The sequence below is a fragment of the Oncorhynchus masou genome, unplaced genomic scaffold (genome assembly GCF_036934945.1).
Source record: "Oncorhynchus masou masou isolate Uvic2021 unplaced genomic scaffold, UVic_Omas_1.1 unplaced_scaffold_938, whole genome shotgun sequence".
NCBI lineage: Eukaryota > Metazoa > Chordata > Actinopteri > Salmoniformes > Salmonidae > Oncorhynchus > Oncorhynchus masou.
This window is the reverse complement of record NW_027015869.1, coordinates 16,518-35,000: the sequence shown is the minus strand read 5'-3', so window position 1 is coordinate 35,000 and position 18,483 is coordinate 16,518. Positions and strand designations below refer to the sequence as shown.

Below are 18,483 nucleotides of genomic sequence, written 5' to 3'. Positions count from 1 at the left end.
CATTCATGAAGAGCTATAGAATTGAGGAGCCAAATCCACAACCAAAGGACAGAGACTGACAGAGACTGTGGAAACAGAGTCCTACTCTGAGACATTACATAGAGTCCAAACCAGAGACTGACAGAGACTGTGGAACAGAGTCCTACTCTGAGACATTACATAGAGTCCAAACCAGAGACTGACAGAGACTGTGGAAACAGAGTCCTACTCTGAGACATTACATAGAGTCCAAACCAGAGACTGACAGATGCTGTGGAACAGAGTCCTACTCTGAGACATTACATAGAGTCCAAACCAGAGACTGACAGAGACTGTGGAACAGAGTCCTACTCTGAGACATTACATAGAGTCCAAACCAGAGAGACTGACAGAGACTGTGGAACAGAGTCCTACTCTGAAACATTACATAGAGTCTAAACCAGAGACTGACAGAGACTGTGGAAATAGAGTCCTACTCTGAGACATTACATAGAGTCCAAACCAGAGACTGACAGAGACTGTGGAAACAGAGTCCTACTCTGAGACATTACATAGAGTCCAAACCAGAGAGACTGACAGAGACTGTGGAAACAGAGTCCTACTCTGAGACATTACATAGAGTCCAAACCAGAGACTGACAGATACTGTGGAACAGAGTCCTACTCTGAGACATTACATAGAGTCCAAACCAGAGACTGACAGAGACTGTGGAACAGAGTCGTACTCTGAGACATTACATAGAGTCCAAACCAGAGACCATATGTGAGGGATCACCACAAAGACCACGGACACCCAAACTAGTCAGGCCTCACAGACGAATTAAACTGCCACAGAAGTTAACGGACTTTGTCATTTAAATAATTATCCTGTACTGTAAGGGGTAAAGAAAACAAGCATAAACTGGAAAAATGACAAGAACAAAGGACTAATATGAAGACTGAATGTTTGAATTATGTTGTGAAAAAGGTGCAAAAATGTTTTGTTACAGTAAGAAAAGAATAATAATAATAGTGTTTTGTTTTTCCTTAGAAGTAGACTTAAAAAGGAAAATCCATTAGGAGAACAGAAATAAGACATTGAACAGATTTCAGTTGTTTATTGGTAACACAACTGTTGCTATACAGGTAAAGAATGAGAGTTGTCGTGTACAGTCGTTATAATTTTCAAAAACAAAAACAAAAGGTTAAATTGATACACACCTTGATAGGGTTATTGTTCCCATACGGCCATATCTTCGAGTTACAGCGCTTGTTTATGGAAAACAGATGGAATACAAGAGGCCAATTAGCTGTCTGGCATGCTCCGAACACCTGTGTGTAAGTGTAACTCTGGAAGAGTAGTGGAAGTGTAGTTTGGTCGGATGGAGGCTCCGTAGCTGTATGGATCTGTCACTGCTACAGTGTACAGTCGTGGCCAAAAGTTTTGAGAATGACACAAATATTAATTTCCACAAAGTTTGCTGCTTCAGTGTCTTTAGATATTTCTGTCAGATGTTACTATGGAATAGTGAAGTATAATTACAAGCATTTCATAAGAGTCAAAGGCTTTTATTGACAATTACATGAAGTTGATGCAAAGAGTCAATATTTGCAGTGTTGACCCTTCTTTTTCAAGACCTCTGCAATCCACCCTGGCATGCTGTCAATTAACTTCTGGGCCACATCCTGACTGATGGCAGTCCATTCTTGCATAATCAATGCTTGGAGTTTGTCAGAATTTGTGGGGTTTTGTTTGTCCACCCGCCTCTTGAGGATTGACCGTAAGTTCTCAATGGGATTAAGGTCTGGGGAGTTTCCTGGCTATGGACCCAAAATATCGATGTTTTGTTCCCCTTGCCACTTAGTTACCACTTTTGCCTTATGGCAAGGTGCTCCATCATGCTGACACGGAATTGTTCATCACCAAACTGTTCCTGAATAGTTGGGAGAAGTTGCTCTCGGAGGATGTGTTGGTACCATTCTTTATTCATGGCTGTGTTCTTAGGCAAAATTGTGAGTGAGCCTAGTCCCTTGGCTGAGAAGCAACCCCACACATGAATGGTCTCAGGATGCTTTACTGTTGGCATGACACAGGACTGATGGTTGTCTTCTCCAGACAAGCTTTTTTTCCCGATGCCCCAAACATTTGGAAAGGGGATTCATCAGAGAAAATGACTTTACCCCAGTCTTCAGCAGTCCAATCCCTGTACCTTTTGCAGAATATCAGTCTGTCCCTGATGTTTTTCCTGGAGAGAAGTGGCTTCTTTGCTGCCCTTCTTGACACCAGACCAACCTCCAAAAGTCTTCGCCTCACTGTGCGTGCAGATGCAATCACACTTGCCTGCTGCCATTCCTGAGCAAGCTCTGTACTGGTGATCCCGCAGCTGAATCAACTTTAGGAGATGGTCTTGGCGCTTGCTGGACTTTCTTGGGCGCCCTGAAGCCTTCTTCACAACAATTGAACCGCACCCTCTCGCAATGATTCCAAGCACCACCCTACTTTTGAAGCTTCCAGTCTGTTATTAAAACTCCATCAGCATGACAGAGTGATCTCCAGCCTTGTCCTCGTCAACACTCACACCTGTGTTAACGAGAGAATCACTGACGTGATGTCAGCTGGTCCTTTTGTGGCAGGGCTGAAATGCAGTGGAAATGTTTTTTTGGGGGGGGGTTCATTTCATTTGCATGGCAAAGAGGGACTTTGCAATTAATTTCAGTTTATCTGATCACTCTTCAGAACATTCTGGAGTATATGCAAATTGCCATCATACAAACTGAGGCAGCAGACTTTGTGGAAATTGATATTTGTGTCATTCTCAAAACTTTTGGCCACGACTGCATGTCAGAGAGGCCCAGCATCATCCGGGTTAGGGTTTGGCCCGGGTTAGTGTTTGGCCCGGTTAGGCCATCATTATAAATAAGAATTTGTTCTTAACTGACTTGCCTAGTTAAATAAAATACATTTAAAAAAATGTCAGGTTGACGTTAAAGTTCATGTCCAAGTAAAGGGGGAATGTCCTGTATTGATGTGACGTGCTGACATATGACGTCACCACGGGAATGTGGGGTTTATTTCACGGACAGTGACGGAGTAAAGACATGTTGAAGTTTACCTTCAAGTCTGGTTGAGTTAATTCAGAATAATAACCTAAATATGAGATTGAACAAGAGAGGCCTGTAAAACATGCACAATGACTACGCTGATACGACGCTCACGAACATTTCCTGCAGCATCTCATAATCCAGGCCAAACTCACTCGGAAAGTGGATACGTTTTTCCCGCTGCTCTACGAGACCTCAACATTTCCAATTATTTTCAGCCAAGAAATTCGCTACAGGAAATCAGTTCCAGGTAACCTATTGCTAATTGTTATTATTTGTTTTAATGATGCTTGTAACACGGTCTGTAAACCAACGCATTCCAGGATGAAACCGCACTGGTTTCCGCGGCCTGGTTTTGTTGTTCCCCCAGCTAGTTAGCTGTTAGCCAGTTAGCAATACATCTCCCGTCCGACCCGTTTGTGTAGCTAGCTAGCTAACATGCTAACTTTATTCCAGGTTCACGGTTGAAGTGTGGCTTCCATTTCGTAGTTAGCCAGCTGTCGACTCATTGTGAGTAAAATGACTGTTGTGAGGAATTAGCTAACCGGCTGCTCCTTGTTTAGCCACAGATAGATAGGTTGGTTACAAAATATTTGGTTTAGCTATCTTGGTAGCTAGCCAAATTAGCTGGACTAACCGTCGCTAAACTAACCGGCTACAGGTTTATGCAAACAGCTAACGCCTCGATCATACCGACAGTATTATTGCGTTTTGGTACTCCCGAGTGGCGCAGAGATCTAAGGCCTGGTTCGATTCCAGGCTGTATCATAACCGGTCGTGATCGGGAGTCCCATATGGTGGCGCACAATTGGCCCAGCATCGTTAGGGTTTGGCCATATCCAGGGTAGAGGCATAACCCTTTTTCCACAATATTTTCAAGCAAATTAAGAAGGAATGTCGACCTAAGAAGCAAAATTTGGTTTTCCATCATAATGATACAGCTGTGACGCAGGCAAGAATAACGAAGTACTTCTGGGTGCATGGATCTTTTGGAATCCTCCAGAATAAGAGTCCCGTTATTATGGATAAACTGACAAGATGCATGTCTTTCCGCTCTAGTAATGGGAGTGGTTGTCCACAAAGCGGCACGGTGGGCTGTCGAGCTCCCCCTATCATTTCTTTGAATTGGTGGATTCATCTCATTATTGTAATCCTTTAAAAAAGTATTTGATGAGGGTTGTTGACCAACCGCCTGTATTCAATGGAGAGATTGTATGCTACTACCATTTACTACCATCTTGGGACAACTCCAGTATAGTTTCCTACTTATATCAGTACACTCGTAACGACTTAAACATTACGATTCTTCTATTAGATCAAATAAACCTTGTGTCGCAAATAGTCATTTTTTTGTTGTTGACCGAATTCGACACACTCTCATTGACTTCATACAAAAACCGGTTACTTAGCCAAACAACTGGGGGAAAACACCACCTGCTGGACGAATACAGATTTGCACCCTAGCTGGGCCTCTCTTCCTTCCTCTGTGTGAATACTTTGTAAATTACTAATTAGTGCAGAATTATCCATGTATTTTATCCTTGTAATTATTCTTTGTTTGATAACAAGTATTTCTATAAGATATTGTGGGATGTATTTGTTTATTTCAATCCTAAATGGTCAACAATGTTGGTTGTTTGTGTGTACTCTTATCTTGTGTACGTTGTGCTGCAGTAAAAGGTCCGGAACACTTCCACTTGTTTACAAATCCACTGAGTTTACACCCCCAGGAACACTTCTAGTTTCCAAGTCCACTGAGTTTACACCCCAGGAACACTTCTAGTTTCCAAATCCACTGAGTTTACACCCCAGGAACACTTCTAGTTTCCAAGTCCACTGAGTTTACACCCCCAGGAACACTTCTAGTCTCCAAGTCCACTGAGTTTACACCCCCACTTCTAGTCTCCAAGTCCACTGAACACTTCTAGTCTCCAAGTCCACTGAGTTTACACCCCCAGGAGCACTTCTAGCTCCAAGTCATTTTACACCCCCAGGAACGGCTAGTTTCCAAGTCTTAAAGAGTGGCCAATCAGCTCTAATCTACTTGGTTGTCATAATGGACATAAATACTGCACCATAGATAATCGATTGTGTCTAATAACACCAGGGTCCAGCCTACTCACTAAAGTCCATAGCATACAAAACAGAATGTACATGTCCTATATGAAACGTCTACTTGGATTGGCTACTCTTTAAGGGCTGCAAAATGAACAGCCACACTTCTCTGGGTGTGAACTGCACCATAGATAGCTACTCTTAAGGGCTGCAAAATGAACAGCCACACTTCTCTGGGTGTGAACTCCGTGACAGCTACTCTTTAAGGGCTGCAAAATGAACAGCCACACTTCTCTGGGTGTGAACTCCGTGACAGTGTGAACGGACAGTGACATTGTGAAGTTGGCAACGATAAGAAGTAGCCCGGGAGTAGCAGATAGCGTCGCTAATGCAAATACACCTATTCTGGAAATTCATGAGCTGGAATATATCGCTATCTCTGACTATGGAAGCAGATTACTGACTTGTTCCGGCTGAAGATCATTAGTTTGATAACGGATACGAGAGAAGGGTACTAATGATTGATTCACAGTGACTCCAAAAGAAAATATCATTATTCTCTTCATGGAATAAAGACGTTCCGCGAAGAGAACTGAAAGTCATTGAAGACCTGGATGTCGCCTGAGTCGCTGATTTTATTTAGAATTGGGAGGGGGGAAAAAAATAACTATTTTCTTCTATTGACAATTTTATATCAAATCAGATGTTTTGTCACCGGTGTAGACTTTTACAGTGTGATAATTACTTACGAGCCCAAGTTGCTGGATCGAATCCCCGAGCTGATAATGTAAAAATCGGTCGTTCTGCCCCATGAACAAGGCAATTTAACCCACTGTTCTACCGGGCGCCGACGACGTGGATGTCGATTATGGCCCCGCCCACACCTCTCTGATTCACAGGGGTTAAATACAGCCCCGCCCACACCTCTCTGATTCACAGGGGTTAAATACAGCCCAGCCCACACCTCTCTGATTCACAGGGGTTAAATACAGCCCCGCCCACACCTCTCTGATTCACAGGGGTTAAATACAGCCCAGCCCACACCTCTCTGATTTTACATTTACATTACATTTAAGTCATTTAGCAGACGCTCTTATCCAGAGCGACTTACAAATTGGTGAATTCACCTTCTGACATCCAGTGGAACAGCCACTTACAATAGTGCATCTAAATCATTTAAGGGGGGGAGAAGGATTACTTATCCTATCCTAGGTATTCCTTGAAGAGGTGGGGTTTCAGGTGTCTCCGGAAGGTGGTGATTGATTCTGCTGTCCTGGCGTCGTGAGGGAGTTTGTTCCACCATTGGGGGCCAGAGCAGCGAACAGTTTTGACTGGGCTGAGCGGGAACTGTACTTCCTCAGTGGTAGGGAGGCGAGCAGGCCAGAGGTGGATGAACGCAGTGCCCTTGTTTGGGTGTAGGGCCTGATCAGAGCCTGGAGGTACTGCGGTGCCGTTCCCCTCACAGCTCCGTAGGCAAGCACCATGGTCTTGTAGCGGATGAGAGCTTCAACTGGAAGCCAGTGGAGAGAGCGGAGGAGCGGGGTGACGTGAGAGAACTTGGGAAGGTTGAACACCAGACGGGCTGCGGCGTTCTGGATGAGTTGTAGGGTTTAATGGCACAGGCAGGGAGCCCAGCCAACAGCGAGTTGCAGTAATCCAGACGGGAGATGACAAGTGCCTGGATTAGGACCTGCGCCGCTTCCTGTGTGAGGCAGGGTCGTACTCTGCGGATGTTGTAGAGCATGAACCTACAGGAACGGGCCACCGCCATGATGTTGGTTGAGAACGACAGGGTGTTGTCCAGGATCACGCCAAGGTTCTTAGCGCTCTGGGGAGGAGGACACAATGGAGTTGTCAACCGTGATGGCGAGATCATGGAACGGGCAGTCCTTCCCCGGGAGGAAGAGCAGCTCCGTCTTGCCGAGGTTCAGCTTGAGGTGGTGATCCGTCATCCACACTGATATGTCTGCCAGACATGCAGAGATGCGATTCGCCACCTGGTCATCAGAAGGGGGAAAGGAGAAGATTAATTGTGTGTCGTCTGCATAGCAATGATAGGAGAGACCATGTGAGGTTATGACAGAGCCAAGTGACTTGGTGTATAGCGAGAATAGGAGAGGGCCTAGAACAGAGCCCTGGGGGACACCAGTGGTGAGAGCGCGTGGTGAGGAGACAGATTCTCGCCACGCCACCTGGTAGGAGCGACCTGTCAGGTAGGACGCAATCCAAGCGTGGGCCGCGCCGGAGATGCCCAACTCGGAGAGGGTGGAGAGGAGGATCTGGTGGTTCACAGTATCGAAGGCAGCCGATAGGTCTAGAAGGATGAGAGCAGAGGAGAGAGAGTTAGCTTTAGCAGTGAGGAGCGCCTCCGTGATACAGAGAAGAGCAGTCTCAGTTGAATGACTAGTCTTGAAACCTGACTGATTTGGATCAAGGTCATTCTGAGAGAGATAGCGGGAGAGCTGGCCAAGGACGGCACGTTCAAGAGTTTTGGAGAGAAAAGAAAGAAGGGATACTGGTCTGTAGTTGTTGACATCGGAGGGATCGAGTGTAGGTTTTTTCAGAAGGGGTGCAACTCTCGCTCTCTTGAAGACGGAAGGGACGTAGCCAGCGGTCAGGGATGAGTTGATGAGCGAGGTGAGGTAAGGGAGAAGGTCTCCGGAAATGGTCTGGAGAAGAGAGGAGGGGATAGGGTCAAGCGGGCAGGTTGTTGGGCGGCCGGCCGTCACAAGAAGCGAGATTTCATCAGGAGAGAGAGGGGAGAAAGAGGTCAGAGCACAGGGTAGGGCAGTGTGAGCAGAACCAGCGGTGTCGTTTGACTTAGCAACGAGGATCGGATGTCGTCGACCTTCTTTTTCAAAATGGTTGACGAAGTCATCTGCAGAGAGGGAGGAGGGGGGAGGGGAGGAGGATTCAGGAGGGAGGAGACGGTGGCAAAGAGCTTCCTAGGGTTAGAGGCAGATGCTTGGAATTTAGAGTGGTAGAAAGTGGCTTTAGCAGCAGAGACAGAGGAGGAAAATGTAGAGAGGAGGGAGTGAAAGGATGCCAGGTCCGCAGGAGGCGAGTTTTCCTCCATTTCCGCTCGGCTGCCCGGAGCTCTGTTCTGGGCTGTATTCACAGGGCTTAAATACAGCCCAGCCCACACCTCTGATTCACAGGGGTTAAATACAGCCCAGCCCACACCTCTCTGATTCACAGGGGTTAAATACAGCCCAGCCCACACCTCTCTGATTCACAGGGGTTAAATACAGCCCAGCCCACACCTCTCTGATTCACAGGGGTTAAATACAGCCCAGCCCACACCTCTCTGATTCACAGGGGTTAAATACAGCCCAGCCCACACCTCTCTGATTCACAGGGGTTAGATACAGCCCCGCCCACCTCTCTGATTCACAGGGGTTAAATACAGCCCCGCCCAACTCTCTGATTCACAGGGTTAAATACAGCCCAGCGCACCTCTCTGATTCACAGGGGTTAAATACAGCCCCGCCCACCTCTCTGATTCACAGGGGTTAAATACAGCCCCGCCCACCTCTATGATTCACAGGGGTTGTTAAATGCTGAAGACACATTTCAGTTGAAGGCATTCAGTTGGACAACTGACTATCCCCCGTTTCCCTGTTTTGTCACAGGTGTAGACTTTAGGGTGAAATGGTGACTGACGAGCCCTTTCTCCTTGTTTTGTCACAGGTTTTGTCAGGTGTAGACTTTACAGTGAAATGCTGACTGACGAGCCCTTTCCCAACAATGCAGAGTTAAAAAGGAAAATGAGAATAGTTAAGCAATAAAATACAAGGCGTAGCGTTACCAAGTCTGTCTGTGTGAGGTTACATGGTTACATGGATAGTCACATTAATATAATAGTTTGATTAAAACGTGCTTTGCAAGAAGAACGGTTTCTCTAATAATAATCCAGTTTCCATGGAAAAATCTGAAATCCGGCTACCCGATGGCTCTCTGATAAATGCAGAAGATTACTATTCAAAATAAATGTTCTACCACAGCGATCATGTTATTTTTTTTATTTTTTTTAAAGCACATTTGATTCCGAGTTCGGACATAGAAATAGTTTTCACAAACAAAATGTTATAAGATAGTAGTACATTCAGTTGTTCTGAACTCACTTCACTTTGCACTTAACAGGGAGGCTGTTGCCAGCACATGTGCAGATCAAATACAATTAGCTGGAATTTCATTTCAAATACAATTAGCTGGAATTTCATTTCAAATACAATTAGCTGGAATTTCGATTTCAAATACAATTAGCTGGAATTTCAATTTCAAATACAATTAGCTGGAATTTCAATTTCAAATACAATTAGCTGGAATTTCAAATACAATTAGCTGGAATTTCACAAATACAATAGCTGGAATTTCAATTTCAAATACAGTTAGCTGGAATTTCAATTTCAAATACAATTAGCTGGAATTTCGATTTCAAATACAATTAGCTGGAATTCAAATTTGGAATTCAGATTTTATGCTACATGTCCTATAGTCTGAAAGGTTGCTCAGAAAACCTTGTTTTAATCGGCGTTGATGCTCGCTTTCATTTTTGACCGTATACCGATTTTTAAGATAAGCAGAGTAAGGTGTTTACATGACTATTGGATATTATGCCATAATTAGATTAATATTGAGGTAGTTGAGGTAATATATGCATGTAGTTAGGGGTACAAGTGACGAGGCAATCAGGATAGATAATAAAGAGGAACAGCAGATACAGAACCAGTCAAACAGACAACGGTTTACACAGACCTCCTCCTTCAACGGTTTAGAACCAAAGGTTTACACAGACCTACTCCTTCAAAGGTTTACACAGACCTACAGACCAGACCTCCTCCTTCAACGGTTTACACAGACCTCCTCCTTCAACGGTTTACACAGACCCACTCCTTCAACGGTTTACACAGACCTCCTCCTTCAACGGTTTACACAGACCTCCCTTCAACTTGACACAGACCTACTCCTTCAACGGTTGACACAGACCTACTCCTTCAACGGCTTAGACCTACTCCTTCAACGGTTTACACAGACCTACCCTTCAACGGTTTACACAGACCTCCTCCTTCAACGGTTTACACAGACCTACTCCTTCAACGGTTTACAGACCTCCTCCTTCAACGGTTTACACAGACCTCCTCCTTCAACGGTTTACACAGACCTCCTCCTTCAACGGTTTACACAGACCTCCTCCTTCAACGGTTTACACAGACCTTACACAGACCTACTCCTTCAACGGTTTCCTTCACACAGACCCACTCCTTCAACGGTTTACACAGACCTCCTCCTTCAACGGTTTACACAGACCTCCTCCTTCAACGGTTTACACAGACCTACCTTCCTTCAACCTACTCCTTCAACGGTTTACACAGACCTCCTCCTTCAACGGTTTACACAGACCTCCTCCTTCAACGGTTTACACAGACCTACTCCTTCAACGGTTGACACAGACCTACTCCTTCAACGGTTTACACAGACCTACTCCTTCAACGGTTTACAGACCTACTCCTTCAACGGTTTACACAGACTCACTCCTTCAACGGTTTACACAGACCTACCCTTCCTTTACAAGACCTACTCCTTCAACGGTTTACACAGACCTCCTCCTTCAACGGTTTACACAGACCTCCTCCTTCAACGGTTTACACAGACCTCCTCCTTCAACGGTTGACACAGACCTACTAACGGTTGACAGACCTCCTCCGATTCACAGACCCACTCCTTCAACGGTTTACACAGACCCACTCCTTCAACGGTTCAACCTACTCCTTCAACGGTTGACACAGACCCACTCCTTCAACGGTTGACAGACCTCCTCCTTCAACGGTTTACACAGACCTTCTCCTTCAACGGTTTACACAGACCTACTCCTTCAACGGTTTACACAGACCTCCTCCTTCAACGGTTTACACAGACCTACTCCTTCAACGGTTTACACAGACCTCCTCCTTCACCTACGGTTGACACGGACCTACACGGTTGACACGACCTACTCCTTCAACGGTTGACACAGACCTACTCCTTCAACGGTTGACACGGACCTACTCCTTCAACGATTTACACGGACCCACTCCTTCAACAGACCTACTCCTTCAACGGTTGACACGGACCTACTCCTTCAACGGTTTACACAGACCTACTCCTTCAACGGTTTACACAGACCTCCTCCTTCAACGGTTTACACAGACCTACTCCTTCAACGGTTGACACAGACCTACTCCTTCAACGGTTGACACAGACCTACTCCTTCAACGGTTTACACAGACCTACTCCTTCAACGGTTTACACAGACCTCCTCCTTCAACGGTTTACACAGACCTCCTCCTTCAACGGTTTACACAGACCCTCCTTCAACGGTTTACACAGACCTCCTCCTTCAACGGTTTACACAGACCTCCTCCTTCAACGGTTTACACAGACCTCCTCCTTCAACGGTTTACACAGACCTCCTCCTTCACAGACCTCCTCCTTCAACGGTTTACACAGACCTCCTCCTTCAACGGTTTACACAGACCTCCTCCTTCAACGGTTTACACAGACCTACTCCTTCAACGGTTTACACAGACCTAGTCCTTCAACGGTTTACACAGACCTCCTCCTTCAACGGTTTACACAGACCTACTCCTTCAACGGTTGACACAGACCTACTCCTTCAACGGTTTACACAGACCTCCTTCAACGGTTTACACAGACCTTCCTTCAACGGTTTACAGACCTCCTCCTTCAACGGTTTACACAGACCTCCTCCTTCAACGGTTTACACAGACCTCCTCCTTCAACGGTTTACACAGACCTCCTCCTTCAACGGTTTACACAGACCTCCTCCTTCAACGGTTTACACAGACCTCCTTCCTCCTACTCCTTCAACGGTTTACACAGACCTCCTCCTTCAACGGTTGACACCTAGTCCTTCAGGTTTACACAGACCCACTCCTTCAACGGTTTACACAGACCTCCTCCTTCAACGGTTTACACAGACCTCCTCCTTCAACGGTTTACACAGACCTCCTCCTTCAACGGTTTACACAGACCTACTCCTTCAACGGTTTACACAGACCTCCTCCTTCAACGGTTTACACAGACCCACTCCTTCAACGGTTTACACAGACCTCCTCCTTCACACAGACCTCCTCCTTCAACGTTTACACAGACCTCCTCCTTCAACGGTTTACACAGACCTACTCCTTCCTTTACACAGACCTCCTCCTTCAACGGTTTACACAGACCTCCTTCAACGGTTTACACAGACCTACTCCTTCAACGGTTTACACAGACCTACTCCTTCAACGGTTTACACAGACCTACCCTTCAACGGTTTACACAGACCTCCTCCTTCAACGGTTTACACAGACCTCCTCCTTCAACGGTTTACACAGACCTCCTCCTTCAACGGTTGACACAGACCTACTCCTTCAACGGTTGACACAGACCTACTCCTTCAACGATTTACACAGACCCACTCCTTCAACACACAGACCTTCCACAGACCTACTCTTCAACGGTTGACACAGACCCACTCCTTCAACGGTTTACACAGACCTCCTCCTTCAACCTTCAACGGTTTACACAGACCTACTCCTTCAACGGTTTACACAGACCTCCTCCTTCAACGGTTTACACAGACCTACTCCTTCAACGGTTTACACAGACCTCCTCCTTCAACGGTTGACACGGACCTACTCCTTCAACGGTTGACACGGACCTACACAGACCTACTCCTTCAACGGTTGACACGGACCTACCTTCAACGATTTACACAGACCCACTCCTTCCGGTTTTACACGGACCTTCCTTCAACGGTTTACACAGACCTCCTCCTTCAACGGTTTACACAGACCTCCTCCTTCAACGGTTTACACAGACCTACTCCTTCAACGGTTTACACAGACCTCCTCCTTCAACGGTTTACACAGACCTCCTCCTTCAACGGTTTACACAGACCTCCTCCTTCAACGGTTTACACAGACCTCCTCCTTCAACGGTTTACACAGACCTCCCTTCAACGGTTTACACAGACCTACTCCTTCAACGGTTTACACAGACCTCCTCCTTCAACGGTTTACAGACCTCCTCCTTCAACGGTTTACACAGACCTACTCCTTCAACGGTTGACAAGACCTACTCCTTCAACGGTTTACACAGACCTACTCCTTCAACGGTTTACACAGACCTACTCCTTCAACGGTTTACACAGACCTCCTCCTTCAACGGTTTACACAGACCTCCTCCTTCAACGGTTTACACAGACCTCCTCCTTCAACGGTTGACACAGACCTACTCCTTCAACGGTTGACACAGACCTACTCCTTCAACGGTTTACACAGACCCACTCCTTCAACGGTTTACACAGACCTACTCCTTCAACGGTTGACACAGACCTACAACGGTTGACACAGACCTCACTCCTTCAACGGTTTACACAGACCTAACGGTTTACCTACTCCTTCAACGGTTGACCTCCTCCTTCAACGGTTTACACAGACCTACTCCTTCAACGGTAACAGACCTCCTCCTTCAACGTTGACACAGACCTACTCCTTCAACGGTTGACACGGACCTTCCTTCAACGGTTGACACGGACCCCTCCTTCAACGATTTACACGGACCCACTCCTTCAACGGTTTACACGGACCTACTCCTTCAACGGTTTACTCCTTCAACGACCTCCTTCAACGGTTTACACGGACCCCTCCTTCAACGGTTTACACAGACCTCCTCCTTCAACGGTTTACACAGACCTCCTCCTTCAACGGTTTACACAGACCTCCTCCTTCAACGGTTTACACAGACCTACTCCTTCAACGGTTGACACAGACCTACTCCTTCAACGGTTTACACAGACCTACTCCTTCAACGGTTTACACAGACCTACTCCTTCAACGGTTTACACAGACCTACTCCTTCAACGGTTTACACAGACCTACTCCTTCAACGGTTTACACAGACCTACTCCTTCAACGGTTTACACAGACCTACTTTACACAGACCTTCAACGGTTTCCTCCTTCAACGGTTGACACAGACCTACTCCTTCAACGGTTGACACAGACCTACTCCTTCAACGATTTACACAGACCCACAACGGTTTACACAGACCCACTCCTTCAACGGTTGACACAGACCCACTCCTTCAACGGTTGACACAGACCCACTCCTTCAACGGTTGACACAGACCTCCTCCTTCAACGGTTTACACAGACCTACTCCTTCAACGGTTTACACAGACCTACTCCTTCAACGGTTTACACAGACCTACTCCTTCAACGGTTTACACAGACCTACTCCTTCAACGGTTTACACGACCTCCTCCTTCAACGGTTTACACGGACCTACTCCTTCAACGGTTGACACAGACCTACTAACGGTTGACACGGACCTTCCTTCAACGGTTTACACAGACCTACTCCTTCAACGGTTTACACAGACCCACTCCTTCAACGGTTTACACGGACCTACTCCTTCAACGGTTTACACAGACCTACTCCTTCAACGGTTTACACAGACCTAGTCCTTCAACGGTTTACACAGACCTACTGCTTCAACGGTTTACACAGACCTACTCCTTCAACGGTTTGCACAGACCTCCTCCTTCAACGGTTGACACAGACCTCCTCCTTCAACGGTTGACACAGACCTACTCCTTCAACGGTTGACACAGACCTCCTCCTTCAACGGTTTACACAGACCTACTCCTTCAACGGTTTACACAGACCAACTCCTTCAAAGGTTGACACAGACCTACGCCTAAGACATCAAAACTATAAAATGGCACATGGAATCATGTAGTAACTCAAAAAGTGTTCAACAAATGCTTTTCCAATGGTCTTCAAGGAGTTCCCACATATGCTGAGCACTTGTTGGCTGCTTTTCCTTCACTCTGCAGTCCAGCTCATCCCAAACCATCCCAGTTGGGTGATTGTGAAGCCAGGGCATCTGATGCAGCACTCCATCATTTTCCTTTTTGGTCAAATAGCCCTTACACAGCCTGGAGGTGTGTTGGGTCATTGTCCTGTTGAAAAACAAATGATAGTGGGACTAAGCCCAAATCAGATGGGATGGCATGTCGCTGCAGAATGCTGCATGCTGGTTAAATGTGCGTTGAATTCTAAATAAATCACAGACAGTGTCACCAGCAAAGCACCATCACACCTCCTCCTCCATGCTTCACAGTGGGAACCACACATGCGGAGATCATCCGTTCACCTACTCTGCGTGTCAAAGACACGGTGGTTGGAACCAAGAATTTGGACTCATCAGAACAAAGGACAGATTTCCACCGGTCTATTGTCCATCGCTCATGTTTCTTGGCCCAAGCAAGTCTCTTCTTCTTATTGGTGTCCTTTTAGTAGTGGTTTCTTTGCAACAATTCGACCATGAAGGCCTGATTTCACGCAGTCTCCTCTGAACAGTTGATGTTGAGATGTGTCTGTTACTTGAACTCGGTGAAGCATTTATTTGGGCTGCAATCTGAGGTGCAGTTAACTCTAATGAACTTGTCCTCTGCAACAGGGGAAACTCTGGGTCTTCCTTTCCTGTGGCGTTCCTCATGAGAGCCAGTTTCATCATTGCGCCTGATGGTTTTTGTGACTGCACTTTGAAGAAACTTTCAGGTCTTGAAATTTTCCGTATTGACTGACCTTCATGACTGTCGTTTCTCTTTGCTTATTTGAGCTGTTCTTGCCATAATATGGACTTGGTCTTTTACCAAACAGGGCTATCGTCTGTATACCACCCCTACCTTGTCACAACACAACTGATTGGCTCAAACGCATTAAGAAGGAAATAAATTCCACAAATTAACTTTTAACAAGGCACACATGTTAATTGAAATGCATTCCAGGTGACTACCTCATGAAGCTGGTTGAGAGAATGCCAAGAGCGTGCAAAGCTGTCATCAAGACAAAGGGTGGCTACTTTGAAGAATCTGAAATATAAAATATATTTTTTTATTTGTTTGACACTTTCTTTGGTTACTACATGTTTCCATATGAGTTATTTCATAGTTAGAGTTTGCCACAGGAGTCGCTATTGCGCAATGAGACAAGGATAACCCGGACGACGCTAGGCCAATTTTGCGTCGCTCCACGAACCTCCTGGACGTGGCCGGATACGACAGAGCCTGGGCACGAACCCAGAGTCTCTGGTGGCACAGCTGGCGCTGCAGTACAGCGCCCTTAACCACTGCGCCACCCGGGAGGCCCACTTAGATACATTTTTTGTTGTCTTTTCTGGAGCTATACCACGATCTAGGTTTGTGAAAATCACCCTTTCGGTCTCCTCCTTTAGATCTATCCAGCCTACCATGTCTGAACCAGGTTCTGGTTGTGGTGTTCCAGCCCAGAGAAGCTCACAGCAGGGTCCAGAGTTGCTGTCAGTGAAGCTGGGGTACTGCAGTCAAACAGTGGAACTCAATGTGATTGTCAAGGAGGAGGGCGAGGAGAGAGAAATCAATGAGCGGGAGGAGGAAGAGCGAGAGGAGGACAGGGCCTCTTTTGACTCAGGTAAATTCAGGCTAACATCCTCTTTGGTTCAGAGGTAAACAACCCAAAATAACCATTGATTTTCTGGTTCATTAAGAAATGTAAACATGTGTTTTTGGGTGTTGAATAAAATGTTAATTCAGAATATTTAGGCAAGTTAGCTGGCTAACTCATTGACTCTGCTTTTTGTAGTATAACCCTCAGGCTTCTGTATGTGTAAGAGGGAAGGCGAGTGCCTCCAAAAAGGGCTACCGACCATTGCGCAATGCATTGTAATTTGACAATGGCGGCATTATTTATGTGTAATGCAACAAGCCCCTTGCAAAAGTATTTATTTCAATACACTGTTAATCCTAATTAATGTTAAATCCTGCATTAAGATAAAATACTTTGTTCCTCTGTCCGTTTCTTACCCCATATCTGTTCATATTCTTACAGGAGAGATCCCCAACCCAGACTCAGTCAACGAGCCCAGTTCCACAGCTTCAAGTCTGCCTGGTTGTGGGAGTTACCCCTGTCCTCAATGTGGGAAGTGTTTCAGTCGAGCAGGAGACCTGAAGACTCATCAGAGATCCCACAGTGGAGAGAAGCCTACCTGTACTCTCAATGTGATTGTCAAAGAGGAGGACGGTGACTGTACTCTCAATGTGATTGTCAAAGAGGAGGAGGATGAGAAGGAAAAGAGAGGAGTTGAGGAAGAGAAGGAAACTAGTGGTATAGTTGACCCAGATACATCAAGACTTCGTGGTCGTTACCCTTGTCCTCAATGTGGAAAGAGTTTCAGTTCCTCAGGTAATCTAAAGAATCATCAAAGAGTTCACAATGGAGAGAAACCTTACCACTGCTCTCAATGTGGAAAGGGTTTCAGTCGAGCAGGAGACCTGAAGACTCATCAGAAATCGCACAGTGGAGAGAAGCCTCACCACTGCTCTCTTTGTGGGAAGTGTTTCAGTCGAGCAGGAGACCTGAAGACTCATCAGAAATCGCACAGTGGAGAGAAGTCTGCCAGTACTTTCAATGTGATTGTCAAAGAGGAGGAGGATGAAAAGGAAATCGATGAGACGGTAAAGAGAGAAGTTAAGGAAGAGCAGGAACCTAGTGGTGTAGTTGACCCAGATACATCAAGACTATCTGGTCGTGGTCGATTCCCCTGTCATCAGTGTGGGAAGAGTTTCCGTTCCTCAGGTAAACTAAAGAATCATCAAAGAGTACACACTCGAGAGAAACCATTTCACTGTGCCACATGTGGGAAGAGTTTCCGTGAAAAATTCAACCTCACGAGACATGAGAAGGTACATAGTGGGGAGAAGCCGTATCACTGCACCCAGTGTGGGAAAAGCTTCAATCGTTCTGGAAGTCTTAAGGAACATCAAAGAGTACATACAGGGAGAAGCCTTACCACTGCTCTCTTTGTCAGAAGAGTTTTAGTCAGCCAGGAAACCTTAAGAAACATCAGAGAATACATACAGGGGAGAAGCCTTACCGTTGCTCTCTGTGTGGAAATAGTTTTTGTTTTGCTGGAAACCTAAAGAATCATCAGAGATCACACTGTGGAGAGAAGCCTTACCGCTGCTCTCAGTGTGGGGAGGGATTCCCTCAATTAAAAAGTCTTAAAAGCCATCAGAAAATGCATATTGGAGAGTCGTCTCCCTCAACTTTCAATGTGATTGTCAAAGAGGAGGATCGTGACTGTACTTTCAATGTGATTGTCAAAGAAGAGGATGATGGGAAGAAAATTGATGAGAAGAAAGTGAGAGAAGCTGAAGAGGACAACAACAACAGTGGTTTAGTTGACCCAGATGCATCTAGATTGCCTGATCGGGGTCGTTACCCCTGTCCTCAATGTGGAAAGATTTTCAGTTCCTCAAGTAATCTTAAGAATCATCA

At 46.0% G+C, this 18,483-nt stretch overlaps 1 protein-coding gene across 1 annotated transcript; it reads left to right on the top strand.

Annotated features, from left to right (window-relative positions):
* Positions 1-3,211: 3,211 nt before the first annotated feature.
* Positions 3,212-18,125, top strand: LOC135538296 (zinc finger protein 418-like). Its single transcript, XM_064964203.1, has 3 exons — positions 3,212-3,309; positions 16,403-16,617; positions 17,035-18,125. Exons 2-3 carry the CDS (start codon positions 16,419-16,421, stop codon positions 18,123-18,125), a joined length of 1,290 nt encoding a protein of 429 aa, XP_064820275.1. The 5' UTR covers positions 3,212-3,309; positions 16,403-16,418.
* Positions 18,126-18,483: the final 358 nt, after the last annotated feature.